We start from the raw sequence: 14430 nt of genomic DNA, 5'->3' as shown, positions 1-14430 counted from the left end.
AAAGAATCCAATATGTGCGAAGATAGATTTGAGTAAACTATAAAAAAACGTTGAGAACCTAAGAGTTTTCCCTACAAGAACACGATACATACATATGCTTTTGTGTTTAACAATTGCGGAGTAGAGAAACTTTTGCTGCTAAGCTAAATTGTATGAGTGAAACTATGTCATATTGTACGGGTGAAACTATGAGAGATTAAGGTTTCATGCAAACAACTAGGTAAGGTAAATCATATTTTTCTAAAATATATTTGGTGACCATTTGGAATTGCACCAAATCTGCTTTTTTATTCCAGTTTTCTCAATCAACACAGAACTAAGGTGCAATTCTTTGAAAGATCTGTTTATCTAGCTCACATAAATAGAGTCTTCAAGTACAATAAACCAATGTGAATATGTGAACAAAAACAAATGGGTTCTCTTTTCAAACAGACAATAATTTTTGTTTTTCTTTATAAGTTGAATAAAGCGAAGAAGAATTCTCGAATGTGCTGGTAGAGCAGAAAAGGTATTTTAAGACTGCTCTACCGCTTGTTCCCCGGATCGAGGTGAAGGCTCGGCATCTTCATCGGTATGTTCGGCTGGGGGCGTGGTAGTTTTCTTGTTTGCTGCAGCTTCAAGGACATGGTTATAGTTGCCTTTGACCATGAAAAGCTGAGCAAAATGGTGCTTGCAGTACAAGACTCCATCAAGAGCAGCATAAGAACAGTGTGTCAAATGGCATCCACCATGAGCACATCTAAAGCACTTCTTGTGGTAGCATTCCCCCTCCAAAGTGACCTATTCAAAAACAAAAATACTACAGTTTCAATTTTCCTAACCATATATCAGCTATTTGAAATAACATTTTGACGTAGCAGATTTAAGTATTAGGCCAAATCTATGGCCAAACATGAAAAATTCATCCCTTAGAAATGAGGAAGCATTACCTAAAATTAGCTAATTAACTAATTGATTATAAAATGTTAATTAAAAGGTACTATTGACTAAAACGTACTAAATATCCTACAATTATCCTTATCATTTAAAATGTTAAGAACATTTTTTTCCACTTAGAAACACTTTTAGAAATACTTAAAAAGTCATTCCAAACAAATAGAGAAAACCGTGCAGAATATTTTTCTTTCGCATTTTAAAGACTAGTAGGTTTCAATCGAACAACAATACAGTAAAAATGTATTACACAAAATAGGAGGCAGGGGGAGGGGGTGAAGAACTACATACCTTCTCTAATGGATAAACTGTTTTGGTGCAAACAGAACATTTATCTTGAGTTCCACAGAACATGGAGGACAGTTTGCTGGGGGTCCTTGTCTATCAAAAGTTATGAAAATTGTAATAATATGCAAAAAGGTACAGCATTTGCATGGAGAGCACAATGTTGAAATTTCTAAAGTTAAATTTGATTCATGAACCCTAAGACGTAAACTACAAAATATGAAATGAGGATAAAATGACAGTATAGGAACTTTAAACCCCTCCTATCCTCATGACATATTATAACCCCATTGGACTCAAGAGCAAGCTCTAAAATAAGGAACAAAACCACTATCATAAAGAAGCAAGAATTCCCAGGCCAGATTGTTTCTATAAAAAATATTAGGAATAGTATATTCAAAACCATGAATTGGAGGAGAAATTATTGGATGAAGCCTCCAAAATTTGACTTTATCCTAATAACATTTAGATATGAATTCGGAAATTTGCATCAGCCTAATAATAACAACCAAGCTTTTGCAGATACATCCAACACAAAATTGGCTAGTCACAATGTAGCTGTCCTGGCCTAAGAAAAGTGAAAAGAGTGGAGTCATACCAGATCATTTTGCCTCTCAGAAGGTTTAGCTGTTGTGATTCAAAACCATGGAAAGGAGAGAATGTCAGAAAATAAGGAAAAGTAAAAAAGGAACAAACAAAAAAAGATGGGAGAAATGGGAAGAATTGTTGTACTACTACTTTGAAAGTTCTTGCTGAAATTTCCAGATTCCTTAAAGAGCTGCTCGAAATGAGTCTTGCAGTACAGAACACCATCCATCCATGAGTAGCTGCTCATCTGCCGTCAACAAACAATTGGAATAAAATCCGCCAAATTCAAGTAATGGGATTTCAAATTGAAATAAATTCAAAGAGAACAAACGCAGAAACTAACCGAAAGGGTGCCTTTGCAGTGGCTACATTTAAAGCAATTCTTATGGTAAGGATTCCCTTCAAGGGTTAACAAATCAACGACATAAACAGTCTTATCACAAGCCTTGCATTTATCCAACGTTCCTGTGAAAGCCATTATGAAGAATTTACTCTTTTACAGAAATTCTCGATCCGAGATACAAGAACTTGGGAAAAGAGCAGAAACAAAAAAAGAACAAAGAAAGAAACCACCCCCAGAAACGAAGAAAAATTAGGGCAATTGAAACCCCAAGCCGTCCGAAGCCTCGTCTATCAGTTAATAAACAATGCGACTGGACAAGATGGAAGGCTTCGAAGGATTAACTACAAAAGCAAATTTATACATCAGGTAATGTCCAGAACTGTGAACCAGAAGATGGATCCGCTCCAATTTCGGAGAAGATGGGCTGTTTTAGAGGAAAATAAGGGGGGGATTGGTTGACGATTTCAAAGGAATTCGTCGAGCTTTTTGAGAGAACAAAAATGGAGGGCGGAGAGAGAGAGATGAAAGCCATTTGCCTTCGAGTATCTGACTGGTTCGCCGTTGTGTTCGTTGGAATGGAAGACAGCGTTTCCCGGGGTTTTCCTTTTTTCCCTTTTTTCTTGAGGTAATTTTATTTGCTTAAACGACGCCGTTTTGTTTGCCTTTGAGCCTTTCATTTTCTGACCCGAAAATGAAGCTAATAATTGAATCGGAAAATCTTCGTTTTTGGTTTTAATCAATAAGAATTTGCCATTTTTAAATTTTTATTGTACGTGATAAAATATACATTTTAAGGCAAATTATGTATTTTTAAATTTTTTTTTTTAAATATAATGAAATGAATCAAAATATTAGTAAAATATAATAAAATTTTAAATTTTAAACGATATCGATAGAAATTTATTAGTGATAGAATCTAATTTTCTATTACACTTTGTAAATATTTTCATCGATTTTTCTTTCCCTTGTGCGCTGTATTTTAATTTTAAAATGTGACTTTACTTGGCCACGGGTTAAATTTGCATGTTTAATCAAATAAAACTATATTTTCCTCCCTTTTTCTCTTGTTTAATTCATCCATGGATTTTTTCTTGCTACTCTGCACCGAACTCATCTTACATATTCCATTAGTCTTTAAGTTTTATGTTTGATTTTGATTTATTTTATATATTTCAACAGTATATTTGAGTTTTGTATTAACGTGGTCATAAGATTTTAAAATAATAAATTTTATATTAACTATCTTTTCTAGTCACCAGAAAAATTAATTTTAAAACGTCATTTCATAATTATTTTGAATTGAAAGTTAATGTTTTTGTTAAAAGCGAGGTTGAAATATAAATCTTAAAACTTCACGACCAAATTGAAACAATATTCAAATTTTAAACGTAAAATTATAATACTTTGAAACTTAGAAACCAAATTCAAAATCCAAGCACCAAAGTTTTACATATATTTTCCTTAATAATAGCAGTTGTTTGTATCTTATAGGTATAACATAGTAAAAAATTGTAAATATAACAAAATTTAGATCTAAAATCTATTACTCATAGAAGTTTTTCTATGATAAAATAGATTTTATAATTTTAAAGGTTTGCTATGCACTTTTAACGGTTAGCCCTAGAAATGCTTAATAATGAAAATCCAAAATTATAATATATGCACTAACATTTGATCTCATCATGTAAATACAACTTATATATTTAGAGCAAAGAGAAATGTAAGAACATATAGTATTATTGACAGAATTTAAGGATAATCCACACTAAGTCGCAAACATATAGTATTATTGCCAGAATTTAAGAATAATCCACACTTAGTCGCAAAGGATTAAGACATTAGGAAACAAAGGTTTGATTTTAAAGTTTTTATAGTAACGGCTAAAACGAGCCTAACTCAACTAGCTTTATTAGCATTAAGAAAAGACAATAATCAAATGACAGAAGACGAGACACTTTATTGTCCAGGTGGCAAAACAATTAGCTGGTTCAAGATGAGATCCGATATAGTCTTTCCATGGCGATCGATTCTCCGTGAGCAATTTACGCCACCGTCAAGAATGTTACGAACAACGACATTCAAAGAATGTATAGATTTAACTTCGTATATTTCAACCTTCACATCTTCATTTACCCACTCGTTTCTCTTCTCACCAGCATTTGAAGAATGAAACCGAGTCAAATTATGCAGACCCGAGAGAACTCTCATCACCCATTCAGGCGTGATGATCATCTTCAATCGCTCGATATCAGAAGGATAATGAGGAATGAGAGAGAAGTTCAAGTCATTCCCTTTGTCTCCAGCTCTGCTATGGGCTACATCGTAAAGAGCAATCTCCTGGCCAGATGGAATAGGAGAATGACCCGTTTCTGGTGGGAAGGAGCCTGTACAAAGTTTCTCTGCATGAGAAGATATCGGACATGGCAACGTTACTCGGGGCGAAGAACATGCCTCTGCTGGATCCTTTTGAAGATCTGTTGATTGGCTGTCTAATTTTACTGCTTCACTGCACTTCACTTCTGTTTGCCAGAAAATATTTTCACGCCCAACCTAATTTGAAAACCATCAAGTGGAAAGGACGTTGAAGAATAAAGGGATAGATAAAAGCACATATGGAACAAAAGAACAGAGGCGAACTAACAAGTTAATCATAGCTCAAGATCATTAACAAGTTACCCGTAGAACTCGATGGAGAAAATGAAATACTGTTAATCCAAATATCAACTTCAGCGAGAGAGAAATAAAAGAGGTATTACCAGTTGTTTTTCAAGCACAATTTCTTTCTTGTAGCCAGTGCTGCAGTTCAAAATAGAACAGAAATCATGCCATCGTCAAGGAAAATGCATCAGCACAAAGATGGACCACAAGAATGATATTCCGACAAGTTTCTGAAAGTTACAAGCTTCCTATTTAGTAGGAACAGATCAACAAAGCATATACAACAAAGAACAAGTCTGAGGTTGAAACAAAAGCTACTGTCCAACTTCAAGTTTTGTCCGAACTTTTCAACTAAGCCTGATCAATAAAAATGGTTTGGATGTTTGTTGTACTATGTAAAGAAACATGGCTTTCTGTGCATATTACTCATTCAGTTTGTACAATCATCCTAATCTACCAGACATGATAGGTGTTTCCATTTGGAAGCTGATATTTTGTGGCGGAGGATTATCGTTAGGAAGAATGGACCTCACCCTTTTTGAGTGGGTCTCAGGTGATAGGTTTAAGGCTTTTTGTAAAAGCCCTCAGTATGCTAGTATTTCAAGCATTCCTATGTTCCAAAACCCAAAACCTTGTGCGCTCTGCTCTGTTCCTTCGACTTTATCACCTGCCGGATAAGAGGTTGCATTCAGTGGCTTCTATTGTATCTTGTCCAATAGGCTTTCCTCTCTTTCCCTGGATAAAAAGCCCTTCAAAGATGTTGAGGCTGGTGAGATGGTCAAACTCCTTTCTGTTATTTCTAATCATTTTTGTGTGGGGAGAAAATATTTTGAATCTTGAATTCCGAAGCCCTTCTAAAAGGTTTTCCAATATATGTATTCTTCATATTCTTTGTGCCCCTTCTCCCCCTCGGGGCACCCTTATATTTTACTCTCCTTGGAAGGTTAAAATTCCTAAGAAATGAAATTTTTCGCCCTCCAAGTTTTGCTTGAGAAAGTGAACACTTAAGAAAGTACCCAGAAGCTTTCCTCCATGATGTCATGACCTCAATGCTGTGTTCTTTGTAGGAGACAGGAGGACTTTGATCTTTCGCTTTAGGTTGTGACTTTGTCTGCTTGGTGGAATCGGTTCTTTAAGACTTTTAGGGGGTTGCATCGAATCATAATAGAAGGTGTTGTTCAATGTTTGAGGAGGCGCTCTTGATTCCTCCCTTCCATGACAAAGGGAGGGATCTTTGGCAATCTTATTTCTTTTGCTTTGTTGAGGAACCATTTGGCTTCAGTGGTAGAAGTTTCGTGAGGTAGAGAGGTTGGGGATGATCTTTGGCATTTGGTTAAATTTAATTCTTCTTTATGGCGTTTGTTAATAGGGTGATTTGTAATTATCAGTCTGGGACCCCTTGTAATTGGGCGTGCGTGTGTGTGTGGGGGGTGGGGTTGTTTGTTTTGGGCTTCTTTTTTGTTTGCCTTATATCCTTTCACCTTAACCAATGAAAACTTTAGTTTCTTATTAATTAATAAATAAATGTTATGATAGGTGATTACGTGGTTTGTGTATAATAAAGTATGGAAAAACCAGTTAAATAAATCAATCGTGAATTTGAAGGAAATAACTATGTAAACGAACTTTAGATAGTCAAACTTAAGGAAAGGGCAATTATGAGTGTGCATCAACCTGATGCCGCCACCACCAGCTGGCCCATTTGTGTATAAAGCTGTAAATTCTTTAACAAACAGGAGAGCGTGCTCCTTCTGCTCAAAGAGTCCATCCATGCGCAACCTAATATCTTCAATACAATTGCTACTATTGCTGGATGCTTTAAGGCTGTCGAGTCCAATTGTGTAAGAAACTATATGCTCATTAATACCAATCAACAGTTCTTCCATCCATGACCGAACCTGTAAAAGGAAAAACAAGAAAAGTGTGATAAAACCAGTCATGTTAAAGGGTCTTAATTTACTTAACCCTAACGGCTAGCACCAATAGTCATTTCAAGAAGCCAATATAAGTCAAAATTATATAAAAGGGAAAAGAAATAGTCAAAGATAGAAAATAAGAGTGAAACAATATGAAAGTTGTCTATTGAACTACCAGATATTCTGCAGCTTTAGCACGCAGAACACATTCACGTCCCCCATAGGAAATCTCTCCCCATCCTTTCCATCCACAGTCCTGTATGTCACATCCAGAATTAGCTTGCACAGATAGAACACAAAAAGGAAGGTTCTTCTCCAGGGTAATATCTCATTCACATTGCTAAAAGCACTCTAATTGAGCAGAAGATGAATATGCAATATTGGCTTGGCTCTAATCATGCGTGGGAGACAAATAGCCTGCTCTTTCATGAATAAAGATTACTGGACAAGCATATATTCTGCATGTTTTCCAGCTAGTCATCAACAAAATTTGGGATTACCTGATAAGTTAGCTTTCCAAGTTGGGAATTTTGCTTGACTTGTGTACAACTCCATCTACTTCTTTTAATTTTTTTTCAAAAAGAAATTGTAGATCTTCCTATTGTTCCTTAGTTTATTTTAAACCAATCCATGTTCAAATTAACATTAACCTCTTGATCATCCAGGTATTGTCACTCATAGATCCCAAAGCAAATGACTCATTTATCCATCTGTTAAGACATACGTGACCAAATAAATTTACTTAAAAAAACCTTTGGGGCCAACTGCAAGAGTTTCTCCGGCACTCCTTGAATAGACGGTTTTGCTCCGGAACATACAACCCTAGAGCTGGATATAGAGCAAAACGAAACATTGCTGAAGTCAACCACCTGCAATCACGGCCAGTTATATTTGTATCCAATCCATCAAAGTAGTCCTATAATACATCTAACTTACCAAATCAGGGGTGATATAAGCTGATGGATCACCAATCTCGTACAGAAGTTGTTCAGCACATGTACTGAAATTCAAAAGACCTCCACTCTCTTCAGGCTTGGCTACAGTTAACTTTCCATCACATTCAACTTCCGCATAAGGCAGTGATATATTCAGAAGCTGTTGGAAAGACATGCTCCTATACTTATCTCCTGGGGAAGATGACATTTAAAGATCGTTTGAATCATACGTCAAACTACAACAATAAATTCCATGCCCACAAACATATAACTGGGGTTTGTGTGGGTATGATGGAGAAGCAGACCTGGATGCATAAAGTATCCCCCTGTAAGTTGACAGCCACATTCCAGAAGATGACCAGCCAGTATTCCCTGTGCTAGCAATGGAAAATCATCCCAGTTCCAACCAAGTTCATAGACCTAAATGTATGCACATTGTTATGGAATCGTTGTCTGAGAAACACTGAAACAACCTAACTAAAGAGTTAAAATTTATGCTATGATAAATCATAGTTCATGATAGCATGAAGCATAAAGTCAGACTACCGATATGATCCCCATTAAGTTTACTATTTTCACTAAAAAAATGAATACAATCCATCTCTCTAACATTCTTTACCTTTGCCCCGACTAAATACAATCCTAGATGTTTTTTTTTTAAAATAAAATAAAATTCATAAAATATTAGATGTTGTTTAACAAATTGTAACATTTTTTTCTTTGCAAAAAAAAAAGAAGAAAAAATAGACATTTCTTTTATCGCAATCAACTATAGATATTTTCTGTAACTCCTTGGTTGAACCCCAAGAAAGACGCTGAAATATCAAAAACCAATAAAGCTTTCCCTTCCCTGAAGGAGGAACAAAGCAACTTCTGTAAAGTGATTGATATTCTCCTTAAAAACACATTGTTTCTAAAGGCAAAAAAGGTTGTATTGAAAAAAGAAACGTAAGTATGAATGCCTCTAAAAGATTGTGCAAGTATCATGTATGAATGCCTCTAAAAGATTGTGCAAGTATCATGTATGAATGCCTCTAAAAGATTGTGCAAGTATCATGTATGAATGCCTCTAAAAGATTGTGCCAGTATCATGTATGAATGCCTCTAAAAGATTGTGCCAGTATCATGTAGAAATCACTTCCTACCATTGGAGCCAAGAATAGGGCAGCATCTGCAACACGTGAAGTAATTATGACATTTGGATGGTACTTCTCCAGACACTCAACAATAGGTGCTCCTCCCATATACGTGCTAATTCCTTTCATTGATCAACCCAACGATGAGCACATCTTTAGAAGACACCAATAATGAACAAAAAAGAGTAAAAGAAACTACCAGCATTGGTTGTAATTTATGTTGTCAGAAGTCATGTTATACAATATCGATTATCAACTGGTAAAAGAACTGAATTTTTCTCCTAATATGCAGGAGGGAATGTCATCATTATTTTCAACTGACATTAAAGCTAAAAAGAAATGCACTTCATAGGATCCTAAAACAGAGTCTACAATAAACAATAGTGTATCTAACACGATCATTGTGATCAAAATTGTGTATGAGTACCAATCCGAATATTTAACTAACTTGTATACTTGGCCACCACTTGGGAGGGCATGACAACAGTTCTTGGGAATTAATCCTTACTGGACAGATAATCCATATAAACTTGTAAAAATAATAAAGAACAATTACCTGATTCTTTTACCGAACCCTCATAAGCAACTGCAACTGAAACATTCAGCCCCAGACTACCTGCTACTTCTATAACTTTTTGCTGAGCCGCAAGGGGGTCCACTAGCCAGGAAAGAAGAAAGATAATAGATAAGTAATTAACCACCACCACCAGATCAAACCACCTCTCATAACTAAGCAGAATAAAAATTTGAAACTTATTTGGACCTTAACATCTTACTTGCACCCATGTTGGTAATTATGCAAATATTTCTCTTCATAGACAAGGGAAGAAGCAATTTCATCCATTCTGCAACTATAACGATTCAAATAATAGTCAAGAGCAAAGCACCGAGCTTGCAAAAACTGACCTGACAAGAGAGGTATTAATGGACATAGAGTTCAAGAAATTGTATACTGAGATTGAAGTTCAATAAGTGATCATGAAGAGACCCTTCTTGGATAAATCTCTAGTACATTTTATTTTTTTCCTTTTTCAATTCAATGTTTCCCTTTTGCCCAACCCATTATAGTTAGTAGACTATGTTAAAACTAGAGGATAACTTCCAGGGCAGCTAGAATATGTTATAAATACAAGATAACTTCCAGGGCAATAACTTAGCAAACAAGAAAACTGTCGGTAACCAGCCATAAAAATCAGACTAACTTCTTGGCAGTGTGACAACATCAGATCCAGCAATTGAATGTGAAGAGAAGATGTCTTAAAACCAGTGTATGAAATACCAATACAGTAAGGTAATTGATCTCTGCTTCATTTCAAAATACTTTCTCCAATTTCTGTTCTTTTTATATTGTGCATTTTGTAAAAGTGTCCTTTCTCTTTTGGATAATTTTGACAATCTCCTACTAAAATTTGGTAAATCTTATTGGTTCTCTTCTAACCATCCACTAGTTTTTGCTCAGTCAACCGTATGGACTTAAAGTAAACTTTGAACTAGAAACAAAGGCAAGATGAGGAATCAAACTGCAATCTGAGTACAGCATGAACTAACAATCTTGTTGCACAAAAGATAGAACAAATTTTGGCCAAAATCACAGTGTACAAATGTCAATGCATGAAAATGTGCTCAATGTTTTTAGAAATACTAAAATACTTCACTTTTGCCAGCTTCATAACAAAGAACTACCATCTCAACAATTTTAAGAACTTTCAGAAGTGTGAATGTTAGAAAGAAATGATAAAAATACAATTGATAGAAAAATTGTAGGCTAAATATGATTATTAAACAAGGGCATACTCCTTGAATCGTAACCATCACCACCAGACAACATAACTTGATAGTGATCTGCAAGAGTGCGTTCTGCTAGGCATTCAAGTACAAGATAGTTTAGGTTTTTGACCCTCTGAAGCAATTTAAGAGCCGCAGTTGGCCTATCGCCTCCAAATCCAGCACCACAGCCAATGCACACCTTGTCTCTCTGTTTTTTAGGATTTACTCTCTGTAAACAGACACCACCGCCTTAATTCTAACAATTATTTCATCAACTTGTTAACAAAAAAAAAAGAAGAAGAAATTAAGAATAGAATCAGAACCAGTTTAATTGTGCAGTCATGTATGTCAGCTTGACTATGCCTCTCCATTAGAACCTGGTAACACAAGAGCAACTAATTCTGAATTTCTTTTCAAGTGAAAACTGACATGATAAGTTTTTTCAAGGAAAAGAAAAAAAACAATCACATACCTCCTACAAATTAGTCTTTACTATTAAACGTCTCATCATGTTTCAACTACACATTCTTGTCACATTTCGAGATCACGTCACATCACTAAGTAGCGATCTTCTACAATTCTATAGCTACCCCAAACTCTATTAACACATGTTTGAAAAGCACTCAACTTGTTTAAGTTCACGACGCAATCCATTAATCACCTGATATATATTATCAGATTTTGGATGTGATCGATCAAAAACTGTAAATTCATGAACCTCATTGTCGACCTCAATGGAACTAGCACCCGACGGTTTTTTAGTTCCAATACTCCGCATTCTCAACCTCGTGTTGGCAACGCAGTTCCAGTCCCCTGCCGCAGCATATATGTTAGACAACATGGAAAGATTACCCGAATCAGACGGTTCCAGCTCAACCAAATGATCTAGAACCTCCCTTGCAAGTTCAACAGCATTATGCATGCGACATGCCCCCAAAAGGGTTCCCCAAATGATGGCATTTGGTGTCATTGGCATGTTGCGAATGAGCCTTATGGCTTCCTCAAGCCTTCCCTTGCGACCCAAAAGGTCTACCATGCAGCCATAATGCTCAACCTCAGGAACAAGGCCGTAGTCCCTTTCCATCGTAGAGAAGTAGCGAATGCCATCGTCGATCAATCCTGCATGCGTACAAGCACACAAGACTCCAATCATTGTAACTCTATTGGGTGAGAAACCCTCTTCTTTCATTTTTTTGAAAAGCTCAAGTGCTTTCATGCCATGTCCATGCATTGCAAGCCCTTGAAGCATAGCATTCCAAGACACGACATCTTTATTTTTTATGTCACTAAAAACATCATATGCAATATTCAACCTACCACATTTTGCATACATATCAACCAAAGCATTGGAGATTTCAGTAGTACATTTGAAATTATTGTTCTTAATGGAAGCATGTATTTTCTCACCGAGCCCAAGCAAACCAGACTCAGCACAAGCATCCAAAATACTTATTATCGTCCCATTGTCTAACTTCAAGCAAGCCTTTTCCATTTGATCAAACAAGTCAATGGCCTCTCTAGCTAGCCCTTTCTCAGCAAACCCAGATACAATTATAGTCCAAGAAACCAAATTCTTTACTGGCATTTTATCGAACAACATTCGTGCCATCTCCATACCCCCTGCCTTGCAATACCCTAACACCATTGTTGACCAAGAGACGACATTCCTCTCAGGCATTTCATCAAACAACTTAAACGCATCATCCATTTTGCCAACTTTAACGTACCCGTCCAACATTGTGTTCCAACTAATACCATCCCTTTTAGGCATTTCATCAAACACCTTTCGAGCTTCTTCATACAACCCACCTTTCGCTAATCCAGAGATCATTGAATTCCATGACACAACATCCCTACGAGCCCCCATTGACACAAACAATTTCTTTGCTGCCGAAATTCCACGAGACCCACATTTGGAATATGAATCGATTAGAGAATTTGGCACGAATACATCCGACATGAACCCAAATTTCTCGATTTGGGCATGTACCCTTTCAACAACAGGCAACCACACATTCCCTGTACAAACTTTCAAAAGAAACGGGAAAGTGAAATTATCGGGGTAGAATCCATCACGTTGCATGGCAAAGAAAGTGGCAAAGGCTTGTGAGGGTTGGGAGTTATGGGAGTGGGCACGAATCATGGTGTTGTATAAATGGACGTTCGGATATTGTACTTGATTGAAAGTGTTAGTGGCGAGGAGCATTTGGCGACAGAGGGAGAAGGCAGATATGAGTTTGGGAACAACGAAGAGGTCGACGTGGAGATTGGATTTGAGGATTTGGGCGTGGAGTTGCTTCACTTGGTTGAGGTCTGTGCACTTGTGGAGCTCTGCAAGCTTCTGCTCGAAGAGCTTTCGAGTGGAAAACCAAGATGGGGTTCGAATTGGGACGCTGCACATTTGCATGGCTTCACACGCAAAAATGGCAGACGGAAAATCTTTAGCCACGCCCTTTCCTGTTTTGCACAGAAAGAGACAACTCATAATAAGATAAGTAATCTGAACAAGCAGAAGGAGAATCCAAAGACTTTCTCTATTTGAACAAATAAGCCATTAGCTTTAAGTTGCAACTCAACCAAACGAGATGACAATGCCTTGTGCATTATCTTTAAGTTACAGATTCCTCACTCGTAGTACGAGTTCCCTTCAGTTACTCAACCAGTACGAAGCACCATGATCAATTTTCAATCCGAAAATAAGATTCCGAAGCTAGTAACCTAACTGTGCGCTGTTTACGAATCAAAAAAATACACCCGAAACCCGAACACAAGCACAATAAAAATCAATAAGTGCAGCAACAGCCAACAAGATGAAACATGGTAGTTACCTTAAAGAACAGATTAATCTTCGACTGAAAGGATAATCGACAAAGCGCAATGCGTAGATTATGAACACTAGCTCACAGCTCAGAGCCTGCCTTTGGGAAGAACGAGTTTTGCCTCGAATAAGAGTTTTGTTGCGCAGTCCTAACCTTCAGTGGAATGAACAATAATAATTTTGGCTAAATGTCACTTTCTATAATCGGATTTGTAAAAAGAGCCTTGAATAGTATATTTTGCATAATTGACTTTATTGTTTCCAAAAGTGCCCTTTATTGTTTTCATCTACAATATGTCATTACTCTTTGAATTTTTCTAAAAATAAAAAAATTAAACAAAATATTTATAACAAAAGGATAGTTGCAAATATAGCAATTGTATTCAAACAATTAAGTACATAGCAACATTTTAAAAAAATTATAAATATAATAAAATCTGTCAAAATCTATCAACGAAAATGTTGGTCTATCACTAGTAAACCACAAGAGTCTGTTAACGATAGAAGTCTATCATTTATAAATTTTGCTATATTTGCAATTTTTTCAAAATGTTACTACATACTTAATAATTATTATAAAAATTGCTACCTATTGTAATTATCTTATAACAAAATCACTAAAAACAAAATTTATTACCATTAATTTTCTACGAATAATAAATATTTTGTCAGTTATTATAATTTTTATTTATTATCATTAATTTTTTACAAAATATAAATATTTTGTCAATTATTATATTTTTACAATTTTCCTATTCGATTTTAATTTAACTCAAATATTTTATTTTTATAATAAATAAATAAAATTATGATATCTCCAATTCTTTTTAAATGGTTATTTTTTGGTAAAATTGTTTAAATAAAATTTGTTGCACTTGACCCTTATAATTTGATGAAATAGAATTCTATAATACATAATTGGGGCAACACTCTAATTACATATCCACAAATGGATTGTAAACCAATATTTTTTGGACGATTGTTCCAGCTTAAAAAAAAATAGAAAAATTCTTATTTGAAGACTAAAGTAAGAAACTATTTACAAAATGTA

The 14430-nt window shown here is 35.7% G+C and overlaps 2 protein-coding genes across 6 annotated transcripts; both read right to left on the bottom strand.

Annotated features, from left to right (window-relative positions):
- Positions 1–235: 235 nt before the first annotated feature.
- On the bottom strand, positions 236–2744 carry LOC103483289 (LIM domain-containing protein PLIM2b-like). 2 transcript variants are annotated; one of them, XM_051085900.1, is made up of 6 exons: positions 2686–2728; positions 2150–2490; positions 1957–2053; positions 1817–1845; positions 1225–1314; positions 236–780 (listed from the first exon to the last, which is right to left on the bottom strand). In XM_051085900.1, the coding sequence occupies exons 2-6, from the start codon at positions 2282–2284 to the stop codon at positions 514–516; spliced, it is 618 nt and encodes a 205-aa protein (XP_050941857.1). In that variant the 5' UTR covers positions 2285–2490; positions 2686–2728; the 3' UTR covers positions 236–513. The 2 variants fall into 2 exon arrangements, with proteins under 2 accessions (XP_050941857.1, XP_008438068.1); XM_008439846.3 differs by having other exon boundaries at positions 2150–2744.
- A 1171-nt stretch (positions 2745–3915) lies between these two features.
- LOC103483286 (uncharacterized) lies at positions 3916–13539 on the bottom strand. Of its 4 annotated transcripts, none has more exons than XM_008439844.3 (13): positions 13390–13537; positions 10885–10938; positions 10589–10790; positions 9571–9645; positions 9351–9452; positions 8804–8916; positions 7964–8078; positions 7660–7850; positions 7476–7592; positions 6899–6979; positions 6482–6705; positions 4906–4945; positions 3916–4699 (listed from the first exon to the last, which is right to left on the bottom strand). In XM_008439844.3, exons 2-13 carry the CDS (start codon positions 10930–10932, stop codon positions 4106–4108), a joined length of 1902 nt encoding a protein of 633 aa, XP_008438066.1. In that variant the 5' UTR covers positions 10933–10938; positions 13390–13537; the 3' UTR covers positions 3916–4105. The 4 variants fall into 4 exon arrangements, 3 of the variants coding, with proteins under 3 accessions (XP_008438066.1, XP_008438065.1, XP_050941856.1); XM_008439843.3 differs by lacking the exon at positions 13390–13537 and adding an exon at positions 11034–11304; XM_051085899.1 differs by lacking the exons at positions 10885–10938; positions 13390–13537 and having other exon boundaries at positions 9571–9700; positions 10589–10780.
- Positions 13540–14430: the final 891 nt, after the last annotated feature.

Source organism: Cucumis melo, chromosome 6 (assembly GCF_025177605.1).
Source record: "Cucumis melo cultivar AY chromosome 6, USDA_Cmelo_AY_1.0, whole genome shotgun sequence".
NCBI lineage: Eukaryota > Viridiplantae > Streptophyta > Magnoliopsida > Cucurbitales > Cucurbitaceae > Cucumis > Cucumis melo.
This window is presented reverse-complemented; position numbering and strand designations above follow the sequence as displayed.